This window comes from Gavia stellata, chromosome 3 (genome assembly GCF_030936135.1).
Source record: "Gavia stellata isolate bGavSte3 chromosome 3, bGavSte3.hap2, whole genome shotgun sequence".
NCBI lineage: Eukaryota > Metazoa > Chordata > Aves > Gaviiformes > Gaviidae > Gavia > Gavia stellata.
In genome coordinates this window covers 56,712,617-56,739,768 of record NC_082596.1, presented here as the reverse complement: position 1 = coordinate 56,739,768, position 27,152 = coordinate 56,712,617, and the positions used below count along the sequence as shown (strand labels likewise).

Below are 27,152 nucleotides of genomic sequence, written 5' to 3'. Positions count from 1 at the left end.
GCTGCCAAGTAAAACTCAACTCCAGGACCTCAGAGCAAGAGCTAGAGTGACCAAGTGAGGAACCAAATGAGCTGCAGACCAGGAAAGCGATGAAAAGACAGCTTCAATTTTAAAGACCAGATTTTAATATGATAAGAATGACAACCTTTGCATTCTAATTAGTGCTCTCGACCCCTTCAATTATGTCGGCTGATGACCTGGAATAAAGGTGCCAGCACCCAATCAACACCCACACTTAAAACCAGTTAACAGACTGTCAGGTTCAGTTGTGAAAATGCCTTTATTAGTAATCAGGCTCAGTGAATCCTGGAAAGCGCTGTCAGTCTTTATATGCTGAGAATTACATGCTGGTTGGTTTAGGAAACTGAAGATAATGTATGGAAAGGCCTTTTTTTCCCTCTGTCTTGTTTTGTGTTCACTATGAAAAATCATGTAGCAATGTTACAGAGATCATTCTGTTAATACCAGACTCTTTGAGGAAGTATTGTACTTCTTGTGGAGCATTATGGTGTGGATTCTTGTGGAGTATCACTTGTGGATACTTGTGGGGTATCACATCCACAGCCTTTCTATTGCTCTTGCTTCTAAGGAAAGCATCTGTGAAGACATGAAGATGTGTGAAATGTCCATGCCAGCAATGCTCATCCCCACAAGGCTCCTCTTCCTTTGCTTTGACCAGGAAAATTACTGCCAAATTTTCTCTTAATCATCTTGTAGCAAAGAAACAACAATGCTGACGTTCTCCACAGTGCTTATTCATACTGACTCGGAAGGACAGTAGCTCATGCAATGTACCTGTTTCTTCCAACAACCCAATAGCACAAAACCATGCTTCAATGGTTCAATGAAAGGCAGCTGCAGGAGTGCCAATGCCTAATCTTCCTGTGCAGAACTGCAGAAACTCCTTCTATTTTCTACATTTTTTCCCTCAAAGAATACACAAATTGTTACATATGGTTACTCTTACAACAGTTGTGACCAAGAGAAGCAAAGGATATCTTTGAATTTGTGCTACCTGAATTACTGTCTCCTCTATGGCTGTGTGGACTGATGGACTATCCACTCAAACAAAACTGAACAGACGCAAAACTTTACCCAAGAGTGAAATCAACACTGTAGGATCAAAACCACCCTAACTTTAATATCCACTGACATATTGTTTTTAATTTTGTTTGGTCTTTGCAGTTAATACAGTCAGGACCAGAATGGAAGTGACAAATCATCCCAACAAGAGAACGTTCTTGCAGTACTTCCAGGGAAATTGAGAGCAGGTGGAACCAGAAATAGCACAGAAAAAACTTCTGTTTAAAGATCTTTGTGCTTGCCTGAGGCCCAGACCTAGGGGAGCAAAAACTTATGGCAGCAGCTGTAAAGTAACATTTCAAACGTGTAGCTCAGCTCCCAGCCCTACAGACTGCTGTCCCAAGGTGTGCCTGAAGTCCTGCCCATCATAGCTGCCCCTAACCTCAACGGCTGGTTTGCATATACTGGAGAATTGTGGGTTCAACTTAGCATCTGCATCTGCAATATGCAGAGGAAAAGCCTAAGGTGAAGAAGAGAGGGAAGAAACAAAAGATGGGAGAACCCCAGCAAGGAGGGACTAGTAGAAGGGGAGAGAGGAAAGCTGATACATTTGGCCATCTGAGGAGATGGAAGGACTGGTGTGCTGGGCATTCCAAAGATGCATTCCAACTCTTTTTTTAACTTTTTTCCTTTTTTTTCTTTTTCTTTTTTAAAAAAAAAAAACCCTAACCTGAATTTCTTTTTCTTTTCCCTTGTGAAGGTAATTCAGAAACTATAGTCACATACCTTGACAGCTGACCACAACAGTGGAGAACTTAAGAGCTACCCTTCTATAATTCTGATGCATAATGGTCAAGATACAATGGTAACCTTCTTCCCACAAGTGATTTCCACCATTTCACATCCTGATAAGTAATGTAGGACCTACATTTCAGTCCCTCCCCAGACTAATATGGGAACCTTCCCCAGTAACTGCCCGCAGTTCGTGATACCTGTGGCAATATACACTACATCTTCTGGTTTGGGAATAATCAACAAACTAATAAAGTCATCATAAAAGACACATGAGCATGGCAATGGAAAAACAGAAGGACTCCTTTAGAAAGGAGGACCCTGGGAACTACCAACCTGTCAGCCTCACTTCTGTGCCTGAGAAGATCATGAAACAGATCCTCCTAGAAGCTATGCTAAGGCACATGGAGGACAGGGAAGTGATTCAAGACAGCCAGCATGGCTTCGTCAAGGGCAAGTATTGCCTGACCAACCTAGTGGCCTTCTATGATGGAGTGACTACATCAGTGGACAAGGGAAGAGCTATGGATGTCATCTATCTGGACTTCTGTAAGGCCTTTGACATGGTCCCCCACAACATCCTTCTCTCTAAATTGGAGACAGATGGATTTGATGGGTGGACTGTTTGGTGGATGAAGAATTGGTTGGATGGTCACTCCCAGAGAGTAGTGGTCAATGGCTCAGTGTCAAGATGGAGATCAGTGACAAGTGGTGCACCTCAGGGGTCTGTACTGGGACCAGTACTGTTTAAAACCTTCATCAATGACACGGACAGTGGGATTGAGTGCACCCTCAGCAAGTTTGCAGATGACACCAAGCTGAGTGGTGCAGTTGACATGCCTGAGGGATGGGAGGACATCCAGAGGGACCAGGACAAGCACGAGAAATGGGTCCATGTGAACCTCATGAGGTTCAACAAGCCAAGTGCAAGGTCCTGCACCTGGGTCGGGGCAACCCCTGGTATCAATACGGGGTGGGAGATGAATGGATTGAGAGTAGCCCCATGGAGAAGGATTTGGGGGTACTGGTGGATGAAAAGCTGGACATGAGCCAGCAATGTGTGCTCGCAGCCCAGAAAGCCAACCCTACCCTGGGCTGCATAAAAAGAAGCGTGGCCAGCAGGTCGAGGGAGCTGATTCTGTGCCTCTACTCGGCTCTGATGAGACCCCACCTGTAGCACTGTGTCCAGCTCTGGGGTCCTCAGCACAGGAAAGACGTGGACCTGTTGGAGCAGGTCCAGAGGAGCGCCACAACAATGATCAGAGGGATAAAACACCTCTCCTATGAAGAAAGGCTGAGATAGTTGGGGTTGTCCAGCCTGGAGAAGAGAAGGGTCTGGGGAGAACTTATTGTGGCCTTTCAATACTTAAACAGGGCTTATAAGAAAGATGGGACAGACTTTTTAGTAGGACCTATCATGATAGGACAAGGGGTAATGGTTTTAAACTAAGAGAGGGCAGATCCAGACTAGATTTAAGGAAGAAATTTTTTACGATGAGGGTGGTGGAACACTGGAACATGCTGCCCAGAGAGGTGGTAGATGCCCCATCCCTGGAAACATTCAAGGTCAGGTTGGACGGGGCTTTGAGCAACCTGATCTGGTTGAAGATGTCCCTGCTCATTGCAGGGGGGGTTGGACTAGATGACCTTTAAAGGTCCCTTCCAACCCAAACTATTCTATGATTCTATGAAGGATCAGACTCCTGAAAACTGAAAGGGGAGATGAACAATCAATCCTCCGGTTTTTTTATAGAAAAATATATTATATATGATGAAAAACATTAAAGAGAAAAGTAACTTAAAAGCTTTCAGATTTAAACCTGCCTTAGAACTGTTTATCATGTCATTTAATTACTTTATCCCCTCTTTCATCAGTTCAAAATCTGCCATTTTGACACCACTGAACTCAGGGACAGGAATTTACCCTGAACACTGCACACAGCGATGGTGAGGAGAGCTGCCTTCACCAGTCTCTGCACAAGACCCAGTTTCTCTCGGCACAGCTGACTGCAGTGAGAGCACGCTGAAGAGATTGGACTGTAACTATTTTGGAGTGATCCCTGAGAAAGAGGCCTTAAATAGACCAATACATACATCTAGCAATCTCGGATGGATCATTGTGCTGCTTCTGCCCGTGTAGATATTATGTTCACGTCCCTAAACATCAACACAATTTACCCTCCCTAGCTCCAGCTACTATCTCTGGAGCAAGACCTAAAATTTTCATATTTGGGAAAGAATATCTTGCAATGCTTATACTAATTTGGGCTCGAGCTTTCATCTTGCAACAAAATATACAGTAAAAAGAAAAGAAAACACAGAAATAAGAGGTAATGTACCTATTAGGGGCAGATAGTATCATTTTTCTAGGTTGAGTGAACCACTGTTACAGGGTGCTAAAAGAAACTTCAGGCTTTTGCACATCAAGGCACAAACCCAAACCCAAATCAAGCGAAGGCTTCACCGTGCCTCCTCCCACAGAACAGAAACTGTCTCCTTCCCAGGCATTTCTCAGCAGGCTGAGTGAAGGAACAGGGTAAAAAAACATGCCAGCCTTGCAGCGAGCTCCCTGGCAATATAACTGCCAGCAAAACCCATGGGGATCTGTGGGGTGTGGGGATCACTCCTATGAGGATGAGAAAGGGGCTGAAGTACTGCTTTGGCATGAATTGGGTTTGCAAAAAGAGCAAGATGGGTGAAAGTATGCTCATCTGTGGCACAAAAGAAACAGGTTATTTACAGAAAGCAGCAAAATGTGCTGATTAGAGGTTGCTTGAAGACTCCCAACTGCTCAATTCTACCTCTTTGCCACTTAAACTCTTTTCCTGACCTACTTGCACCAACCGACTCCATTTTTCCATTCCAGGGGAACGGAGAACTTCTTGATCGATCCAAGTGATGCGTGACACACCGCCAAGGTGGGCTGCCTGACAGCCAGCAAGGCTTTGGGTGGCAAAGACAGGCTTACCAGCACAGTGCCAGGTGTAGGGAAGGGGGAAAGCCCAGTGCCATAGCATGTGGCAATGCAAAACTTGTCAAGACGGTCAGATCTTTCCCGCTCATTCCTCTGACAGCTTGAGTAGTGCTATGTTAATAATTCATAAGTTATCTGTGCAATAAGTTACATTCCCTTTTAAAAATAGAGCTAGAGAAGCAAGTGTAAATAATTAATTTGAGAAGAGAAATAATCAATTAACCCTTTCAACGAAGGACAAAAATCAATAGCTATGACTCTTTTTTCACCTGCTTAAGCATTTCCAGACAGTGCCATCCCCATGGCTGCCAATACTCTGATGTGACACGTATTCCTACATGCAGCATCACCACAACAAAAACCACAGGCAATTTGGGAAATTTGGTAAGAAACTATGCATCTCACAAAGCTCCTCTTCTCACCCTGACAGACTGTCTCTTCCTCTTTTCCATCCCGCTACCCAGAGCCCCAGATGCTGGGATGAAATTACCGGCGATGTGAGATGAAAACAGTTGGCGCCTGCTCACCGTGAGCCAGCCAAAGCGCGGCAGGGAAGCTGCACCTCGCAGGAGCGGTGGCACCGAGTTTGCCGGCAATGCCAGCTTGGACCAAGCGCCAAATGAAGGCTGCTTTTTTACAGGTTTATATAACCTTTCTCCTTCAGCTGGAGTTCCCTGATACGCTCGAGGCCAGATTCACTTAGGATCTGTGCTGACTCCTCCAAGCCCTGGGAGGAAAGCAGGGAGAGCAGAGTGCAAGACGTCTCTGAAACCACGATGCCCTGGGCACCCATCTCCACCCCAAACACCGTATGACACTTCCAGCGTGAACAGTTGCCAGATGGTGGCTGATCTGAATTTCACTGGAGAGAGGAAAGATGAGGGATATTCATAATTGACTTCAGTGTACGCTCTGCTGTGGATATTCCAGCTTTAAATCCCAGCTTCTGCTCATGGAACAGCAGCATGCTGCGAAAATTTGCTTGCCCTGGAACAAAGTCTTGCCCGCACCTTGGCAAGGAAAGCAAAGAGTACTGTCTTCATTGAAGATTTACGCCCCAATTGAAATGTGATTTAGAATATGGAGACCATGCCCTAATTTTTCTCCCCAAAAGAGCACTTGAAGGATTTGCTACCAATTTTTTACAAGGGGTTGCTGAAGAAAACCTTTAATCATGCTGTGGATAGATTAAGGGAAGGAATGAAAAACAGGTCCATATTTTTCCCATGAAAGTTTTATATAGATGTCACAGAGGCTACAGTTTGTTTGCACTGTCACTGCTGAAGCCCATGTGACAGACAGCAGGATTATTTTTGGTAACTGGGTGGAGGATGGGGAGACCGATACACAGTTTGAACTTCGTGGAGGTTATCTCCATGTCAGTCTCTGTTATTGAGAGAGTAGCAGTCTTTTAGTTACTGAAAGACTTCTGCTATATAGGAAGAAAAATACACAATGAATGGGACATAGAGAAATTTCGATTACTATACGAAGAAGGTTTCCTTATAACTAACCGGTACCTGGACAATCATGGTAGGTTGTTGTTCCTGCCGTAAATGCCATCACTTAAATGTAATTTCTCCATATGCAAAGGCCAGTTGAGGTCCACCAAAGTATTTGGGGGTGAGGCCATGAAGGGGGTGAGTTAGAGGAAGCCCATGTCTGGGATGAAAGGCTCTGCTCAGGCTGATTAACAGAAGAGCAGGGGTTTTTGCATGATACAAAACTCTGGATCTGATCAGCAGAGTCACTACTACTTTCTCTCAAAACCCCTCACTTCAAACATTGTAATAGGGTTTGGAAGCTGTGTCAGATGATTGCTGGCAAGCGTGGACAAATAGCAAATACCTAGAAAATAAAGACTAGGTGGAGCTTGGTGGCAATTTATTTGGTAAATCATAAATTCAGATGCAGATACTCCTCTGTGTGTGGGGGGGTGGGGGTATTTATAAGTATAAGAGACTGGCACAAAACATTTTGAAAATTTGAGGGGTTTTTTTCACTTAAATCTATTTTTTAAATTTCTAAAAAGAAATACGGACAGTGCATTAGAAGATGTAAAACATAATTCCTTGGGGAAAAAAAAATTATTACTGAGTTTGCTTCTTAACTGCTATATATTTTGGGTCAAGCCAGATCCATTCCCACGCCTTCCCTCCACCCTGTTTGTTGGTACCAACACTGAGCAGGCCATTTCACTATCTGTACAGCTCCTGAAATGCCATAATGAGTATAAATCATTCACTGTGGTTTAGGTACCAATTCATTATTTATTACAGTGAAAAAAAGATACTGGAGACAAAATGGTACTGTGCTAAAACTTTCATGGAGTTATTGGTTTTAGTTATGACTATTGCACCAGACTTCATTACAACTGTCACAAGCAGTAACTTCTAAGCAGGGTTACTGAGTCAACATGGTGATCTTGCTTAGCCCTTTTAATGTTATTTGAATCTATAGCTTACAAGTCTTCTCTTTGCCCTGTTTCTCAGCAAATTCCCATCATTTATACTCATTGATAACTAAGAAAAGTCTTACATTACAAAAATCAAAGATTTTTCACAGTATAGCCCTATTTCACCCCAGGGAGTAAATTTCATTTGAGAAATGACTGAAGAACATTATGTGCTGCTTTAATAAACATGTATGAAGTCCTAGCTAATGAAAACAGGGGCAATATTTTCTACAAACACGTGTGTTTTCACCAAGAGTAATTTCTTCACCATTTGAGAATTACTTCGCACTGTATCTATGTATTTATATCAGAGAGAAAAGAAGGAAAAGTGATTTCAGATTGGAATAATCATGCTTAACACACATGCTGCATGTATTATGGCCTACTTAAAAGGTTCAAGGCAATGAAAATCAGACTGTCACGCTCAGCTCTAAGAAGTAGCCTCCAGATTTCATTTTGCTATATTATGTTTATAGAGCTAAATTCTTCTATCAGCAAAATGCTCTCTACCTTTAGTGATGTTAAACAGAGTAGTGCACATGCACTTTGGAGCAAAATTTGTCTCTAAATAATATGCCTGAAAGATATTTCATCTCGTCTTGTATAATTCTATCATTTTTATAAGCATCTGAATGCAGCATTTCACTCTGTTAAAAGGAACGGATATTTTAACTGAAAAATTACTTTGACTGTTAAAAGCAGCAGTTCTTGAACTGTGCCTCAAAAATCAGGTGCTGCAGGGGAGGAGGAGAGAGTAAACTCAGGGATGACAGCATCCCCATTAGCAAGTAAGCCTTAGATGAAAGCGCCTTGAGAGAAGCCACTGCCCTAAAAAGCCCACAGGTAACCTGGGAAAGCCCATTTACAGTATGTACTGGTTTTCACCTCAGTCTGTGTCCTAGAAATACGTGTTGGAGTCATTACTAACAGCCAGTGGACTTGTACTTCTCTCCTCTCATGTGGAAATGAATGAAAACAGTATTTCTTGCCTTCCCATTTTGCCTCTGCCTTTCTTTGTAAAAACACCAGTGAACGCGAGCTGCAGCCACAGTCCTCCATCAACTGGAAGTGATTTTCCGAGTGAACGTGCCTGGAGAACAGCACTTGGGCCTCTAATGGTCCCAACAACCTGGAGGGCTCAAAGCACAAATGATTCCAACTGAAGTTAGGAGCTGGCCAAGAAAACCGCAGTGTCACGGTGGAGGTTGCTGCTACACCAGAGGTCCTTGCAAGAGAGAAAACACCACCTCCGGTTGCTCCCCCTCCGGCCCTTCTGCTTTCAGTGGCAATAAAGAGAGACTGTCACCTGCTCAGTACAGCCGTCCCACAAGCAATAAATGCCCCTTTCTTCCCAGGTACACAATTCTCATTCATTTCTTGCTAAATCGTTTCATAGCACTCACGTCAAATCTTTCAGCAGCTGCTACCCCCGTCCCTAATTCTCCCCTCTCTTTGTCCAGTCCAGCAGGGCCACCATTCCCCAGCAGCATCAGCGCTGACATGCCGTGCCTCTTCCTCTTCCCTGGCTCACGACACCAAACCCAGACAAAGAACGTGAGAAAATACACATTTAGCAGCTGTGAACAAGCGACCGACTCACTCTCCCCACAGGGAAGAGGAGCGGGTCCTGTGCCATCTCAGCGCATTTCTACAATAAGGAGCAAAAATGGTTTATTCTTCCCCAGGTAAGGAGTTTTTAGAGAGAGGATTACTCTGAGGGGTATTACTTGCAAGGCAATTAATGATCACTGTACATAAAGGCACCCAACACTTGCCAGGCATGATTTCATAGTTGTTTAAACTTACATGAAACATATATCATCTAATTGTGAATATCTTTGCTGAAAAATATAAGGAAGACGTTCCCTAAAGATGCCCTGGTGGCTCCAAGGAAATGATGTTTGGGATGGGTTAGATGTTGAGTGGAAGATGTTCAGACCTCAAAGAAAATCCACTTGCTGTTGTCAAGCCTTTGAGAAAAAATCTGGTTTGTAGATGCTCAGGAGAGAATTGGTACGGGTTTTGCATTGGTGCAAAGAAAGGAAACTTTGGGAAGAGTTTTCTGAATGCTTGCTGGTTGACCAAGTTATATTCTTAATATACATCAGTATTTCTCATGAGCTGAATCAGGATATTAGGAAGGGGGAAATGACAGTTGCAGGGATGTTGCTGAGGTAATCTGTTAGTGATGGAGTAATTTTTTTTCTCTCCTGGCAGCTTATTGACTCAAATGGCGATATTAATAACATAGACAACAGGAGAAAAAAGCAAGCAAGCCTTGGCAGTGATACGTGTACTTATCGAATCTGTGAGGGTACACTGCCTTTGCTTCTAAAGTTATAGGGAAGAAGCAGCTTTGGTAAGTCACAGAAAATCCTAGCAAATTCCTAGAAGGGACAGTTCTTAGAGACATCCCAGTTCTGCAAGGATATGCTACAAAGAAGTGTTCACAGCGGTAGGAAAACTCTGAAGCTTTGATAGAGAATGCCACACAAAAGGCATCAGAGGGAGGCCCAAAACCAGTTGAAAAGTTCACAGTGAAAAAAAAAAAGAAAAAAAAAAGGGAAGAGTAGAAAAAGGGAAACTGAAAAAGTAGGTGAATGTATTCATGGAAAAAAATTCAATGAACCGCAGTGCTGCAGCAGTTAGAGGACTGAAGCAGAAAAACTTGGTACAGTCAGTAAAGTTAAAAAATATTCAGAGAGAAAACATTATTACCTGGTAAAAGAAGTAGCTTCAAAAGAATCAGTGTATTTCAGGCAAGAGTAGCAGAGTGATGAACCTACACAGTGATAAACGAACAAAATCTGAAAAAAAATTAGGAAGCATTATGGGAAAGGAAAGCACCATATTTTCTTTTGGCTAAAGGGACTGAAAAAAAAGGAAGTAGAGTGGCATGATTAAGCAAAGTGAATGCCAGGGTGCTGATGAAGACATTCAGAGAAGAATAGTGTCTAACTGGAGGACATCAGAAGTCAAGAAAATCCATAAGTATTGGTTAAAAATCCTTACTGATCCATATCTTAGCTCAAAATACATCTATAGGAAATGCTGCAGAAGGCTGGAGGGATGAAGCATGCTTATGGAAGAATTAAAAAGGGAAAGAGGTGGCATTACCCTAAAAACCTGTGACTCACTGATGATCTGAGAGCTCCTTATTGAAACAATCAGTGAAAAACAGAATATTTTGATGATGGGGAGTACCTGGCAGATACCAGAACAAAACAAGAGTCTAGATGTGGTTTTGATAGATTATGCAAAAGCTTCTGAAAGCATGTAATGAAATGGGAATCCAGAAGCATCTGGGACTGGGGAGAAAAGTGCGTTAGCTATGAAACAGTGGTAGAAGAGGAGATAAGAGCACTGTGAAGGACATGGCAGGTGACTTCTTGTCACCCTTCCGCTTTGTTGTAACTTTGCTTCTATTATTTGTAAATCTGAGACTCACTGAGAAATGTTATTTAGTGACAAAAGAGTAAACCCTATCTCATATCTACTTAATACAACAACTTGAAATTACATGGTCAGGAACAGGCAAAAAATAATTTCCCAGTTAAAACTGCAAGGCTTTTTTGAAGGAGATAAGAATTTTATTTAGACAGAGCAAGCCTGTATATATTTCACACCAAAAAAATACTGCTGAAAATATCACAGGAGATCAAAACAGGTACTGGGGTGAAAGAATACATAACCGCACTGAACAGCGTAAATGTTAGGAATTCTTTGAAAGATTGTGATAAAAAATGAAGGTGGCTTTAAAGAAAGAGTGCTTTCAGAGATGTGTACAATTCCTAAAGGTATTTCAGCATGCAAAATACATTAAAGGTAATCCACATACATGCCATTCACTGCAGTGACTGGACCCAAGGGAATTGTATGGCAGGACAAAGCAGAAGTTAGCACCGAATTAAGCAATAAACATGAACACAGATGTGAGAAAACCTTTTTGTTGATCAGAGGATGATAGAGGAAAAGGGCTGAGAATAGTCAAGGTTATTACAGAAAATGAGCATATGGTGACAGTGAGCTATATCAGAGAGTGAATACTGTCTAACTGGGTCTCGGGCAACGCTCCAGGACTGGATAAGAAAGACACTCCTTCTGAGTGTCAGCCTTTAGACAGGCAAGATGTGTAGTCAGGGTGGATTGGGAAGAAGCTACGTGGCCTTTGGGTCACTTTTCTCCCGATATATAAAGGACTAGTTTTCCCACGGGCATGTCTATAATACATTTCTTTAGAGCTTTGTACGCATTAAATGTTCCTAAACGGGCATTGCTTCTGGTAGTTATTTGAACACATCTTGAGGCAAGAATGTATTTTTTATTATTATTATTTTTCAGCAATGTCAATAACGCTGCAAACACATACTTATCTGGCACACATATCACTGTGTTTCTCCAACTTTTGGCTCATTTGTCCTTGTGTGACTGGCCGAGAAACCAAACCTCCGTCTTCTCACCTACTGTGACCTTGTGAAATCCTGACTCCCAGAAAAACCACCACTCATGGTATGAAAAACCAGACTATCTCTACTACTACTACTACATCTTATGCCCTGCTGTGCCTCCAGATCAGCATGAACGCATCCCATCATTCTACCTGCCATCTCCCCCTTTCCCTAGCTCTCCTCCAGCCTTTGCCTCTTATGGGGCAGTCTCCTTCCAAAGTAAGGGTTCATTCACTTCAACTTGCAATGTAGCAGAGAGACACTGGAGTTAGCTGGGCTCCCCTGCCCTGCTAGGCTGCAGCAATCTAAGAAGCAGGGTAAATTCAGCCTGCTTAGAGCTAGCTTGAGACTCCAGCACTGCTAGACCAGTTTCTTTCCCACTGCTCACCCACAATTTAGTTTCTCAAACTACTTAATCCCAAAGACTATCAAGCAGTATCTAGTGGACCTGTGTGCTAATCAACAACAAGTAATACATTCGGTACTGTGGATGACACGGTATTTTTGTGTGGAATATGGACTGCAGACGCTGTAACATGGCATCATGTCCATTAAGCACAGCATTCACAAATAACATTGAGAAAGAAGAATAACTAAAACATCACACAGACTTTATCTTTTGTGTCAGGCTTCTAAGTAATCTAAGCAACACTGATATTTACAGTGTCTGATGTACAAAATGGAGTTTTGGAGTAAAAAATGCTCTAAAACTCTTGCACTGGACTCCTCAAAACCCAAACACACAGAGAAATTAAATAGGGGTTGTCCTTATAAAACTGAGTCAGGCTTTGTGCCAGTTGACTCGCAAGCATTTTTTGAAAGATTAAAATAACACATAATTGCACCAGCTCTCTAAATCTGACCAGGGCTCAGAGGATAAATGCCTTACCTCATTATGTTTAAACGCTCTATCTCAATCTGGTTTAAAACAGAGCAGAGGCTGTGAGCTGCCAATCTGCTGCACTGTTAAGAGAATAGAAATACCACTACAGACCAGGCTGTGGGCTCCGGTAAAGAGCCACGCTTAGTATTTGGCTTTCCTTTACTGTCCCCTGCTCCTCAGCTCACTTGCTTCCAAGGATCGTCACTTCACCCAGTATGACTATGTGTCAGGTCCAATTGAAATGATCCCTTTTCTCAACAGACAGCGTTTCTGCGCCTGAAGTGCAATGTTATTTATACATTACAGACCACATTCCTGCTGCCTAGATCATGCTGGTGGCTCCCACTGTCACCACTGAAGAGCACCAGCCAAAGCGGCAGCTTGCCTATCTGAAGTATCCTCTCAGAGAAGAGTCATGCACACCTCATTTGACTCTCAAATATGTGGAAGTCCCAGCCTGCGTAAAGGAGAGTCAGAGCTAGCTGGAGTCAAATCAAAGATAGTTTTGCTCCAGTAGGAAGAGAGGCTTTGAGGAGCCAGTTTAAAACGGGACAGAAGCCCTGTAAGAAGCCCAGGGCAAAAGCCCTAGCATCACTCCTCCACCTTCCTGTTGTTTCTAAATTACCAACACATTTCAGACATACAACAGAGGCGAAGTGACTTTTTGGGCAATTGTACAATCAATATCAGTAGGCATTCCATGTAAGAGTTAGTCTAAGATGCTTGCGTGTCAAATTTCCCATTTAACCCAGCAACACTGCTCTGCATGGCTTTCCTGACTATTGCTTACCTCTTTTAACTTGTCCAGCTCATTTTGCAGTGTCTGCTTGGATACTTCCACCTCAATAATTTGCTGCCGAAGGATTTCATTCTCATCTTCTGCTTTAACACGTTTCTCCTCCACACTCTCCAGCTCATGGTGCAGTCTGACAGAAACATCTTTGGCTACCTGGTCAGAAGAGCACAAAAGTATGAAGAGGATCCATGAGGAACAACAGCTACAGTATGTCTCCTACAGTAGGAAGCATATTACAACCCTAGACAGCTGAGAGATTTTTAATTCAATTATAAGACTGTTGATGAAAGACTCCAAGCCTTCCACATATGAAGATGAATATTCATTTCTAATAAAGAAATCCAAGATGAAAATATATTTGATTACCCATCTCCAGCTCCCTCTCCACATGATGCTAAGGCAATGTCATGAACAGCAGGAGGGAACAAGCAGATACCAAACCCGCACGTCAAAGTCCCAGCATATCACGTCGATAAAACAAAAGATGAGGAACTGTGCTGTAAAGTTGACAGGTCATCAATCAAAGCTGCATCCATGCAGCAGTCTCATCCACCCAAATTTGCTGCTCTAGCAGCAATCACAACTAGGCAAGAATGATATGAAAGCACAGAAATACATGCTAGCTTAGGTTTTCTGAGTCCAGCCTAACAAGAATAAATATTTACTCCAAAAATATTTGGAAAGGTGATTCATCACACAAAATGATGAATTACTGAATTACAAGAAGTCAGCAAAACCAAAGCAAACAAACTAAAAAACTCAGTATTTCCGTTACTCGAATCTATATACAAGATTTTCACTGAGTAATGTATCACTTCTACTATGATAAGGTTATCACTTGTTTTCAATCATAAAAGAGAAAATTAGGTCTGACATTTTGAAAAGTTTGATGACTTGATATGTCACTCTCATTTCCACTGCTGAGAACCAATCATTCTAGTTTCAGAAGGTTTTATGTTTTGCAATTTTAAGTACAAAATGCTTACTAATTTTAGTGGTAAGAAGTCCCTCTCTACAGAAGGTATTTTCGAAACAGCTACAAGATAGCAATATTAAGAAAGATAAGTAAAGCTAGATAAGCATTGTGCCTATACAAAGCTTAGCCTTGATGGAAACATTTCTGAAAAATATAAAAACTGTTTCAGTATGAACATAATCTTTACAGGAATTTGTGGTTTTATGGGAATAGCATTTTGATTCTCTATCTGCCTTGCTAAAATATTGTAACAGTCTGTTTCTATTATGAGTAACTTATTAGGCACTAAGAAACACAACTTCATCTAGGTTTTTTTCAGTTAGTTGGCATAAGCAAGAAGAGAAAAGGAAGGCATGAATTGGGAAAAGCATATCAGGTTTTGTTTATACAGTTTTGCAAATCTAAGTTTTTCAGTAAAACAAAACCCTTTAAATCTTTCAAATGCACAAATGTAACTTGACTGCATTTCTTTCATTTTGAATCTAAGCACATGTTTTTTTACTCACTAACACATCTTTTTATGATGATAAGCTGCATATTTGTTCTCCACCGCAGAAGAAGGAAATTGGTCCTGACGTTTGGAGAACTACTGACTGTTTCATGTGTCACCCTCCCTTCCATTGCAGGGAGCCAAATCCCAGTCTGCTCTCTTTCGCTGTGAATATGAATCTCTCACCCACCTTTAAATCTTGTTCCAAGCTCCTAATGAGCTCTCCATCCACATGGCCTGTTTGTGCAACTTTCAAGCTTTTCTGTTCTGCTTTCCTGAGACGATATTGCAGAATGCGGCAATTCTTGTTTGCCCGGTCCAGCTCTCGCCGGAGCTCCTGCAGCTGGTAAACATCTTCCTCTAAATAGCTGTCACGCATTTCTTCCATTTCAGCCCGAAGTTCATCCAGCTCATCCTGTGAGAAGTCAAAACAGTGCTCCATCATACCTCTAAATCTCACCCGTGGGAGCAAAATAGGAAACATGCTCACTAGGATACCATATTAATGAAGTGATAGAGATGGCAACATGCAGCTCCAGAAGTCATAGGAACATAAGTTTTATCCCAACATTGACTAATTATGCTGAACTAAATTAATGAATACTTGTTGTATTTCTTACAATTGCTTTAATAATTAAAAACAGACCAGATGCTTATCTGTCTTCTGAAACTGGTAACACCTTCATTTTACCATCTCTAATTAAAATAAAAAGTGCATAATACTTTGCCACTTCCTGAACTGATTCCTTGCTTTATTTAGACTGCAGTAAACCTACTTAACCAAGTACCTCAGCATCTCTGTGTGATGTGCCTTTTTAACAACCAGCACTTCCTAAAAATGAAATTGTCCTTTGAAAACTTTAATGACTCTTTACACCAAATACCGAACTGCTCCATATGAAAATGCTGTCCCATCTGAGCCTAGCACCGTGCACATGCTTAATAACAGATGAGTTGGGGGTGGGAGAAAGTGGGTTTCTGTTGTGTGCACACACATTTCAGTAACAGGACCACAGGGACAAAATAGAACCTGTGCCCGTGGGAATAACCTGGTCATTCTTTTCTGGGCATTATGAACTGTCCCAATTCCACATTATAGCATGAGCGGCACATGCTCTCTAAAGTCAGATTTAAAGATTTACGGCTGAACAGGATAAGCTCTATCATTCCCATTTGTTTAATCTGTGCATGACTGAAGCTCCAGAGCTAAAACTCTTATAAAGGTCTTCCAAGCACAGGGGTGTAAGCCATTAAACTGTTGCATGAGAGGAAAACTACGGCTCTAGTAACTTCAAACAAAGTTGGAGACAAAAATAAGAAAAAGAGCCGGGAGGAGAATATTTGAAATGAACTATTAATTTTTAAATTGTTTTCTTTAAAATTGCATTTGATATTATAAAGACCAATTTTTCTGTGGAAAACATAGCTTAAATAAGATTCAAGGAGAACTTGCACCAGGGCTAGCTGCACTGTCCCCTCACTTCAGATCTGTAAATGACACTTGAAATACCAAGGATGGCTGGAGAATATTTCACACTTGTATCAGATGGAGAAGACACTGCTATGGAGTTAGCTCCCTTGACAAAGCCTGCCCCCTCCCAGGTTGGACCATCCCTTTCCAATCCCTCCATGAACATGTCTGCCTACACCCCCCTGGTAGTCCTCTAAACCAATCCCCCTTCCCATGCCCTAACTGGATGGACGGTCGTGTTTTTCTCTGTATTCATCTTACTCCGCTGGAGCTTTAGTAACAAATGAGGGGCAGATCTTGTCTCTGAGCACAGTCTTGACCAAAGGAAGACGTGTCAAACTTCTTTAGCCTCATTAGCATAGTTATGTTAGAATTATAGTGTTACTGATACCAAAATCCCATCCACGTATAAAATCTCCAGTATTTATACAGCTATGTTTCAACTTCAGTTAGTTGAGCCAGCATAAGTCAAATTTTGGGTAAGCACCAGGCTTGTTATTTCCAAAATGACCACTCTGGGCTCAGCAGTCAGGCTTTGCTCCACCAGTAAAGCCCTCCCAGGGCTCTACACAGTTCTCCCTAGATGCTCAGAAAGGACAGAGGGGTTTTCTCACAAGCCCACTACATTGCTATACATTCTCAATATATTCAGATTTCTGCTGTAGGGGCATCCTGTTCCACAATCTCCCTGGGACAGCTGCAGGAGTGATATTTGTGTGGATGGAGAAGCTCAAGAGTTACTCCCCAGTGAGCTGGATCATGCTCGTGCCATATACTGTCTGAAAAAGAATAGTGTAAGCACAGTAACAGAAGTTACCCTTGCAGCAATGACATCCTCAGAAGTTGCAAATAGATTAATTAACCACAAACAGCAAACTGCAAGGAAGCAAACGAGCTCTGCAGACCAAATCTAGCAGGATTCTTCCAAAACAATTTACGGTCCGGGCGCTATCTACTCCTCCTCCTCAGGGTATAGCCAAATACTCTGGCCAGTTTACAGCCAACACACTCATGAAGTTTTGATAAATTATTTATATTTCTAAAAAGAAAAAAATAGCAACGTATGCTTGAGTGAAATAGGGAGGAGACCTGTTTTTCTTTTTAATGTACACACTTTTTCCACTATACTTCACATTTATAGACACTTTCAAGAGGTAAAGTAAAAGTTTACCCAGTAAAGATGGAGATGCAGAAGAAAATGTCAAGGTTTTAGAAACTGGTTAGAGAGTAGCAGTGGCTTTTGAACTTAAGAAAAAGAGTACAGTTTTGTGTTACCAGTTTATTACCTAGGTAATTTGGCTAAGATACTCATATGGTCTTTACCTGTCAGAGCTAATATAGCCCTCTGGGATGAACAGGACCAGAGTTATTGCTTAGGCCTGTCTGCAGACTCAGTAGTTAAATCTACCTCAACTAGATTTAAGCCCAACTGACTTTTTAATATCACCTTCAGAATGCTAATGTTAGATTAATAATTTGGTTGTAAATTGAGAATTTTGAAACACAAATCCACAATAAAGGAAAACATCTGTCATCACCAAATTAATAGGATCTGGTTTATCATCTGATGTTTATATTTAAGAACTAAGCAATGGCTTTCATGTATTAAGCGGCTTGCAAAGAGCAATTATAACGTTATTGCTCACCTCTTAAACTTCCTTCTTATCTATACCAGGTTTTGGAATTAGCAAATACGGTTGGTTTCTAAAGACAAATAAGCCACAATATTTGACTTCAAAGCATTTATTACAACTAAATTTGGTAAGTGAAACTCACATCATTTTTAACAACCCAATCCCTGAAACAGTCGTCCCATTGAAACTGAATATTCCCAAATCCCCTCAGTGGGCATGGGAGCTCTCTCAACCTTAAGAGTCACTCTGTCTCCGCTGGAGACTTGAATCCAATGTCTTTCCTCCCACCAAAGAAGTTCCCCAAAGAGCTGCAAGTGTTGGCATGAGCTATATTTCAGGAGACAGGCCTGTCTTTTACCTCCAGGAAAAGTGAAGTTTACTCAATCTCCCTTAATAACACAACTCTGACTTTGCAAGTCTGTGATTTTTTTTTTGTTATGCCTGACTCTGGTTTTGGTTATAAATACACAGTTTGCTTTTCTCTAGTGTAATTTTGCAAATAAACTAAAATTTAGGATACAATCAAGAAAGCTGTACTTTAAAAACTCACACAGTTCTCTTCCCAGATTTTTTTTTCACTGAATTAAGCTTCTTTTCCACACTTCATTTTTTTTCTACTCCCAAAATTTTCATATAGAAATCAGACTGTGTCCCGACCCCTTGTATTTAGGAATACAGCAACCTTTGGATGAGCTTTAAAACATGGCAACATATATGCAAACACAATGAGGGCACAAACAATTTTGACCGTACAAGGAGCAGAAACCTCGCTGTATGGGCTGCATGCAGCACCAGCCCACTTTCTGCTCTATTAGTGCAGTGCCTGAGGCTTGGACCTACGTAGCCTGTCCAGCCCAGGGAGGAAAAACCCAAATGGGACAGATTAAGTCTTTTTGAGTAGCAAGATGAAGTCCTATTTTTATGTATTAAAAATATATATATACAGGAGCATGTCACCTCTGAAACATTAAAATATAGGAAAACAATATGTGGTTTAGATTTTGTATGACAGCACACAATCATAGATGCTGGGATAATCTTTTACTAGTTACAGTAAAGACATAATCTTGCTCTTGATACAGGCCACAAAACCAGTGGCAAGGGTGTAGGTGCTTCTAGTTCATGACAGCTTATTCTCCTTGGTAGGTACTTGTGATTCTGCTGTAGATGCTGAAACCTTGTGTTAGCATCTCCTAAGTCAGAGCTGTTACGATTACACCTACAGAACCTGGACAGCTTAAACTCCTCTTCTAAAGTGACGCATATACACAAAAGGGAGGAAGCTAAGTTAAAGACACAGGGAAGTGGAAATTACAACTGAAACTATGATGGTCCTACTTACTAAATGGGTTAACCTACCACTTTGAAGGAAAACATGTCAATCATTAGTGAAATCAAAGGTAAACGCAGCAAAGCCAGAACCTTAAAAGTCCCAAACTCGGTAGATTTCGCAGAAAAGATGCTTTGGCTGTGAGGCAGTTGGAAATACTAGATGAACGCAATCCCTGAGTTCATTAAAATGTATTGTTCTTGTTACTATTATTATTGTGAGTGAGAATTAAAGTTCTTTCTCTCAGGAGGTATTGAGCTTTATACCGTGGACTTTAATATTGTAAAACTGAAGAAAGAGATGAGAATAGGCACTTAAAAGTAATTAAAGCAAACAAGTAAGAGAACAGCCATCCCTCTTTGTGCATCTAAAAAGTGGAGAGCCTGCTCCCTTCCTTAAACAGGGAGGACCTGCTCCAGCATCCCGAAGTGGCAATTGAAATTGGGTGGTTAAGTGCTGGCATAAGAAGCTTCACTTTGCTGTACATTCCTGTCATACATTCCATACAAGAGCCTCCTCTGGATCCCTTTTAATTTAATGGTAATTATGTTATTACTTTCAGTAGGAACAGCACCAGGCAGAGAGTCCGGAAAGAAAGAATATTGTTTAGGAAAAAGCTAAACTGCTTTTCTTTGCAGATCTCACCCTGGTCATCAGAAAGAACAAATGGAAGTGTGGGGAAAAAAATAACTTTCTAACTGGCAGCTCTTTCCAAATTTGCAGTAGAAATCCAAGTTGCTCCTGCTCCTGAGTCTAATCGCTTATGGTTTCAGGTACTTGGCCCAAATGGCCTCCTAGAGGCCAGCTATTTGGGGTCTAATAGGGATCACTCATCTGAGATTCACGGGGTGGCTGTATGAACCCAGGGCCACACTTCAATAGCTGCTCCATTTGCGGGATTCCCCTGGACTTCAGTGCAAAAGCAACAGAACTAAGATTCACTGTTTCCCTGTCAGTCTACCAAGCCAAGGTGAACTGGCTGAAAGGGGAAAGCCTGTGTGCAGTTTACATCGCTGCGTAGCCCAAATACATACTGATGGTGTCATTTCACATCTGTACTGCGCAAACTGAAGACCTGCCTGTCAGAAGAGAAGCCATTATCTCATTAATACCTTTACTGATGTCATGCTTGTTTATTATTGATTTAATTTACAATGGAGTATAATTAAGGGTAAATTATAGCAATATGCCTTGTTTAGAATTCTTAAAAAAAAAAAAAAAGAAGGAGAAAAAGTCAGGCCATGCAGCTATTACACTAAGTAACCCATACTCATCTGAGTCATTCCCACTGAAACCACCAGGAATACTTGTACAACTGATGGGCTGTGTCTACCCAGCCAGTCTGGTTGAGATCCATAATGAGGTTTGAAAGTAAATTTTCCAATCATACCCACCGACTGTGCACTCATTCAGCCCACAGAGCACACAAGAACCGGATTCCTTCTGAAATAAAATAAACAGAGACCTATGCTCCAAGGGTGCCCTCAATGTGCTCCATTACTCTTGAGTTTTCTGGACAACTGTAAAACACATGCACGATGGGGATGTTTCGTTCAAGGGGCCAGACTAAATACAGTCCAGGGTAAGACCCCTAAACTGCACGTAAGGCATATAAGCTGCATCTAGGTCAACCTGCTGATCTACCCTCATTGAGCTGAATTACTGGCTAATATAGAAAAAGCTCTTAACTCAGAGTGTGAACAGAGACTAAAAACTGGAACCCAAACACAAGTCAAAAAAAAAAGAAAGGAATTTTGGAAATTACTATTAGGGAGAAATTACATGCAGAAAATAGCATAAAAGATGTATGGATACTGAATTCTTTACTACATATATTAGCAAACTGAAAGTCTTTAGGCTCCAGTGAATTAGAACACATCAGTGTCCAGAAGTTACATACTAACTTGGAAACATCTGCAAACTAGGAAAACAAAAACGTACAAAACCAATACACTGTACAGTATTTAAGAAAATGCAAATGAAGGATGAAATTCAATTGTCTATGTAAAAAGTGTAAGTATTTTTTAATTTAGCCAAAAGTCATATTTATAGATTATGCCAGTACTATTTTCTAAATAGAAGCTTATTTAATATACATTAAATCAAATGAGGGGAGAGTGAGGAAGGGAGGAGGGACAGAAATTACAATGGGTAGCTGCTATTGCGCTGGTGAATCCAGAAGTTCTAGAAAGTCCTTGATAAATCTAAGATTGATGAACTGTGATTTTACGTAATCTCTGTTTCGTATTTTAAATATCTCAAACTGTCTGTATGTAGGAGATGCTGCTGCTAAGGAATAAACACATCCCCCATATCACTTTACAGCAGAACTGCGGTAGGGATAAATATGCTCTAAAAGGCTTTGATTGGGAAGAAAGCAACAACCATTATTTTTGCCTCTTGCAAAATATATTAATGAAGCTAAAGTCCCTGGGCCCCTGATTTTATTGTTTAGCTCTCAAACCAAACTACTTTACAAGTTGCGCACTGATCCGACATTGAAGCTTGTACACAAAATACGATGGGAACTGAAAAATCCTAGGACTGCAAGGACCTGTTGACTTCAGGGCTGGTTTAAGTTTGCAGGAACCAAGAGTGAAAGCAGCGTCTGGCAGCTTTTCTGCTTCATTCAAGCATTAGCCCCAGTATTGTTTCAACACACTTCCTCAACTGGGGCAGGTGAAGCCATTCGAGCAGTCATCTGGCTGGTGCAACATCGATATCATCTATTGAGGGCCGCCAAGGGAAACTATTGCCTGGTGCATCACACAGCTAATCCCCTCCAGGCAGTTCAGGGGCTGATGGGGACACAGCTGGGGCTAACAAGGCACATGGCCTCGCTATTCTTCCCCAAAGTGACATCTCCCTCCGACAGCTGACCGTCCTTCCGGCCGAGCCCAGCCATGCAGGGTTTGTGCCCTGGGCAGGGTTATCGCCTCTGTTCTCTTTGGGACCGCCAGTCACCAGGTGGGAAAAGCAGCATGTCAAGCAGAGATGGGGGACGAGCTTTGTTCTGCTAACCCCAGTTACCCTCACTAACCGGAAGAAAATTAGTCCCATCGCTTCACATCATTTTTACTCTGTAAAACCCTTTGACATACACAGCTCCCTGCAAGTTAATAAAGGAAATGGTGGTATTACTCCTCACGAGTTCATCTCAAGCCTACAGACTCCCAGTTCTAGAGTTTCAAGGTAGCTGAGAAATACAGTGTAACCTCGTATGACACACACAGTGATTTTAAACAAAAATTAACATCCTTTAGATGTTATCAGGGTGGAGTAAGGGGCCACTCATTTATATCCAGCAAATGTCTCAGATAAAAATTAATATAAAGAGAATAAAGACAAAGCAAGATAAACAAGACGATTCCCTAATAAATCCAAGACAGTTTAGAACATATTTTTGTGCTAGTCCACATGTAGCAGCATTATTGGCATGTTGAACTTACACCAACACATGCACAAAGAGAAGGCCTGGCAAAGCAAAGCAGAGTAAACACCAGTTTCATTTTAAGGGCTGTCGGAAGTGTTATGCCTCATGTAGGAGGCTGCTTTCACGTTGTGGCCATGAAGGGTGTAAAGAGAAAAGGGGCATGTGTCACGACTAAAATTCCACTGCTGTTTCTGCTAGCACGTTTATTTAATTAAAATAGCCTGAATTAAACTCTGGCTGAGAGAAAGCAAGAACATTTTTAATTGCTAAAATTTGGACCTTCTTCCTTAGGATCCCTCGTCCTTTAGAGGGCTCTACACCACAAAGAACTTCCTTCAAAGTTTCCCAAGAACTTGCATAGTGCATGATGCTTCTCCACGTGCTGGACACTTTAAAGTAATCCTGAAAAGCAACCACTTGTGTGAGCAGTATTTTGCTGTTACTAAGAGGACTGGCTAGCAATACCGAAAACTTTACCTTCCACTAGCACTTACTGATGACCTCCTCACTCCACAGAGTCAAGCACCACGACATAATTTCTCTCTTACACATCAACAAGCAAGTGGTACCTTTTAAATGCTGCTGTAGTGTTACAGTCCTCCCCCAGAGGTAGCTGAAATAAGGTTAACGCAGGAACTACATGAAACTGAAATCAGTGATGAAATTTCACAGAGGTAGGAAAAGAGACTTCCCAATGTAAACACTTCTCCTCAGCTGCTTCACCTACCGGCTTGCCTTTACAGATAGGTGTCCACTGCTGGAGCCAAAGTCTCACCTAGGGTAAAATCACAGTCCCTGGAAATATGTAAGGTGGCAACTTGATATCGGGTTGAGATCTGGCTCACAGTATATGAAGTCTGAGACATTTGCAGCACCAGCAGTTTGTTCTGCAAAGGCTTCCATGCAACATTCTGGGAGACATTCTAGGACTTCTTGAGTAGAAATAAAAACAAACAACTGTGCTTGTTTTGTTTTTTCTGGTAGCCCTTTAATCTCCAGTAATCTTTACCACTAAGTCTAGTGTATGTATATACACCATGTTCTATAACCTATGTTCCAGACACGTGAAAGACAGGTGAAAGACCTTCCTATGTGAAAGATAGATTTCCCTGAAACAGGCTTTAAAATTATGCATACTTACTGTTGCACTCCAGCTGTAAGGAGGGATAAGGAGGAGTGAAAACTACAAAATTTGGCATACAGCCACGCTCAGGAAATTAACAGTTTCTTCTGCGATTTATCTAATCATTTACCTATTTACAGCTGACAGCTTCCCCGTTACCCCTTAGCCCCCTCCAGTTAAAGGAGAAACACAGCTCGCTCCAATACCAGCCCAGAGAACCGCATTGTAAAAACCACGAGGAACAAACCCACAAGTAAACAACTCAGGCAATGCTGTGGTTTTAATTTGCAGAAGGTTTTTATAGGTTTCCCTAGGAAAGGAAAATGAAGTTTGGGAATTCTCCTGATAACTTCTACGCCTCTGGGCTGTTTCCAACCATTTCAAGAGAGGAGCAGAACTGCTAAGACTTCATGCACCCGGGTGGCCAAGGAGAGCAGACAGACCATGTACTCATTCCCCTCAGAAGAGGAGACAGTGTGAGCTCATGGCTTTCCAGGCACCAGGACATGCCCACTGGAAGTCAGCTGAGACACAGAGGCCCAAGACACCAGTCTGTATTATCCCACTGGTCTCAGAAATACTTGTAGCCTGAAAAAATGCAAATCAAAGAAGGGCTGGGACACAACTGCTATAGATGACGAAGACATCAAGGAGAAAGACCTGAAGACACTGTCGCACAGGATGAGAAGTTTGAAATGAGGTAGAATGAAGTTCTTTACCTAGGACTTGCCAATGTCAATCAGGGCCTGTGATCAGAAGGTCCCTCAGGTGGGACACTCTAACAGTGGTCAGTCCTAGACAATTCAGACAAACTCTTTTTTTCAGTTTCCCATAGTTAAAAATGACTTTCAGTATGAAACAAGAGGTTTAACACATTCTTCATAATGGGTTAAAGTTTAAGTACTATAACTGTGCAAATCCTGTAACGCAAAGAGATGCTCCTGGGATTTTGGCCTCCATGACTTCTAATGGCAGTGCCAGTTTACCTTCTCCTAAAGCAATTACTATTATCAATTCCAATTTCATTACATCTCCTCTGGTTTCTGGGCTGTCAAGTAAAACAGAAGCTTCTGATAAAGGCTCTCTATGCTGCTCATAATTTTGTAGACTATTACATTTCCCTAACACACTCCGGAGTTTTCCATCCAATGAGTGCTATAAAAGCTTTGCTATGCACCAATAATTGTTATTGGTCTAGTTCTGTATCATCCTTTTCTAGATGACCAGCAGTGCCCACCGTGCTTCAGGTACACCCACTGATCTGTGTAACAGCTACAGATCTATAAAACATTATAATATTTTCTTTGTTATTCTCTGTTCAGTTCCCACTGACATCTAACGTAATTTTTGCCTGCAGTTTCGCACTGAGCAGAGATTTTCATTGCTCCTTCTCTCAAGATGCTCCTAAGTTAACACAACGCATTTAAAACCCAGAAAAGTGCATACTCAGTCCTTCTTCTCTCTGAGTGCTTCAAATTTTCAATATTGAGATTTATTTCCCATCCTCTGTCTTCATTTTTCACTCATTCCTCGGGGGTTAAGTCTACAATTAAGTTCTGTCTGGTCTTTGCTGGGCTTGACTTAAGATAAAAAAACTTAATGTCATCTGAAAATTTTGCTGTATCATTGCTCGTTCCTTTTTCCAGTTCATTAAGCAGCACCAGACCCAGCAAAGAACCTTGCAGCACCCCTGCTGTTAACCTTTTGCTATGCTGAACATACTTTCTTGTCCCTTAGCCAAAACCCCTTAACAACCCAGTCTATATCTTTACCACCCTTCTCTCCCAAGGTTATACCCATCTCCAGACCTTACCCGAGCAAAACTCCCGTGGATTTCCATGGTCATTTTGCTGGGCAACAGGGTGTTTCCAAAATCAGGGAACAAAGATTGCTCTCACCAGCAGCAGAGTCAAATGGTACAGTAGCTGCGGTTACGTAATTATCTCAGTTTATCTTATTTATAGATCTTTATGGATGTAGCCTCTTTGCTGTGCCAAAAGATCAGACTAAGTGCAAGTCCAACTAAAGGTTCCCACAGGTCAACCCAACCGAGAGCACGCCTGAATTCAGCTTTTCTGTTTCTCCGAGGATGAACGCGCATAGATGTACTTTTCTAGCTGTACAAGGATGCAAGGACATTTTTTATTGCTGCTCTGGTTATTCTGTTAGTACTTCACAACGAGTGGCTTCACTTCCCAGTGATAAAGTAACACAATAAACAGACAACATAATGCTGTCATCCTTTCCACATCGAATGAGGGAACCGGTTTCTTTGGCTTTTCTTAAAGGGTGATACTGAGGAAAACAGTTCCTGGAAAGCAAGGTCTTGCTAACCAGTAGCGTGTTTGCGGTGCTTCAGGAAGACTTGGGGTTTGCTGAGCTACCACCACGCCAAGCAAGCGTAACATTGCCACAGTACATGTTGCACCGGGCTTACGTTCATCCAGCCTCCACAAATGGGGCTTTTGCAGGGAGCCGCGATCGCACGCTCGAGTCCCTTACCCGCCCTTACGCCGTGCCACGGCCCCGCTTTGCGGGGGAGCACCGAGGCGCCCGGCTGGCTCTCCCAGCCCCCGTTTCTCTCCCGCGGGTGAAACTGCGCCTTGGATCCGGCGGGGGTGGGGGGTCCCACGGGAGGTGACTTCCGACTGGGCGAAGCCGCCCGCCACCCCCAGCGCGGACCCCGCGGCCCGGGGCAGCAGGGGCGGCGCCTCTACCGCTGCCTCCCCCTGCCCTTCCCCGGGCGGGGACCCGCCAAGGCCGGGCTCCGCGGGCCACGCTCACCTTGAGGTACTCGTTCTCCGAGCGCAGCTCCTCCACCTCCCGCTGCAGCTCCTCCGGGGCCGCCGGCGGCGGCTCCCCGCGGCTCGGGGCTCGCCCCCCGCCCGGGGGCGCGGGCAGCGGGTCCCCGCGGGGGCCGGGGGGCGGCGGGGCGCCGGGGCCGGGGCCGGCGCGGGTCGGCTCGGCGGCGGGCGGCTCCCGCTCGCGGTCGCTGGAGCCGGTGCCGGACTCGGCGTCGCTGCTGGCGGCCGGGGCCAGGCGCTGCTCGTCGGAGAGGGGCTCGGAGGGGCAGTCGGAGAGGTCGGAGCTGCTGTCCGTGTGGCCGACGCGGGCCAGCGCCGCCGCCGCATGGCCGCTGCCCGCCGCGGCGCCCCGCTTCCCTTTCCTGCCCTTGCCGGGCGGCGGGGCCGCCTCGCCGCCGGGCTGCCGCCCCGCGCCCCGGCCGCCGGGGCCCGGCTCCGGACCGCGGGCCGCCCGCTTGGCGCAGGAGGCGGCTTTGGCGCCCGCCCTGCCGGCGGCGGTGACGGCGGCGGCGGCCTTGCC

General features: G+C 43.0%; 1 protein-coding gene across 1 annotated transcript in view; it reads right to left on the bottom strand.

Moving 5' to 3' along the window:
* The window catches only part of MTCL1 (microtubule crosslinking factor 1), a 106,563-nt gene extending 79,915 nt beyond the window's left edge, over positions 1–26,648 (bottom strand). Inside the window, exons 1-3 of the mRNA XM_059836088.1 lie at positions 26,613–26,648; positions 15,028–15,252; positions 13,366–13,524 (exon numbers count right to left, since the gene is read on the bottom strand). Of these exons, the coding sequence (XP_059692071.1) occupies positions 13,366–13,524; positions 15,028–15,225 (357 nt within the window). The 5' untranslated portion in view covers positions 15,226–15,252; positions 26,613–26,648. The remainder of the gene's footprint in view (positions 1–13,365; positions 13,525–15,027; positions 15,253–26,612) is intronic.
* Between the last annotated feature and the right edge of the window lie 504 nt (positions 26,649–27,152).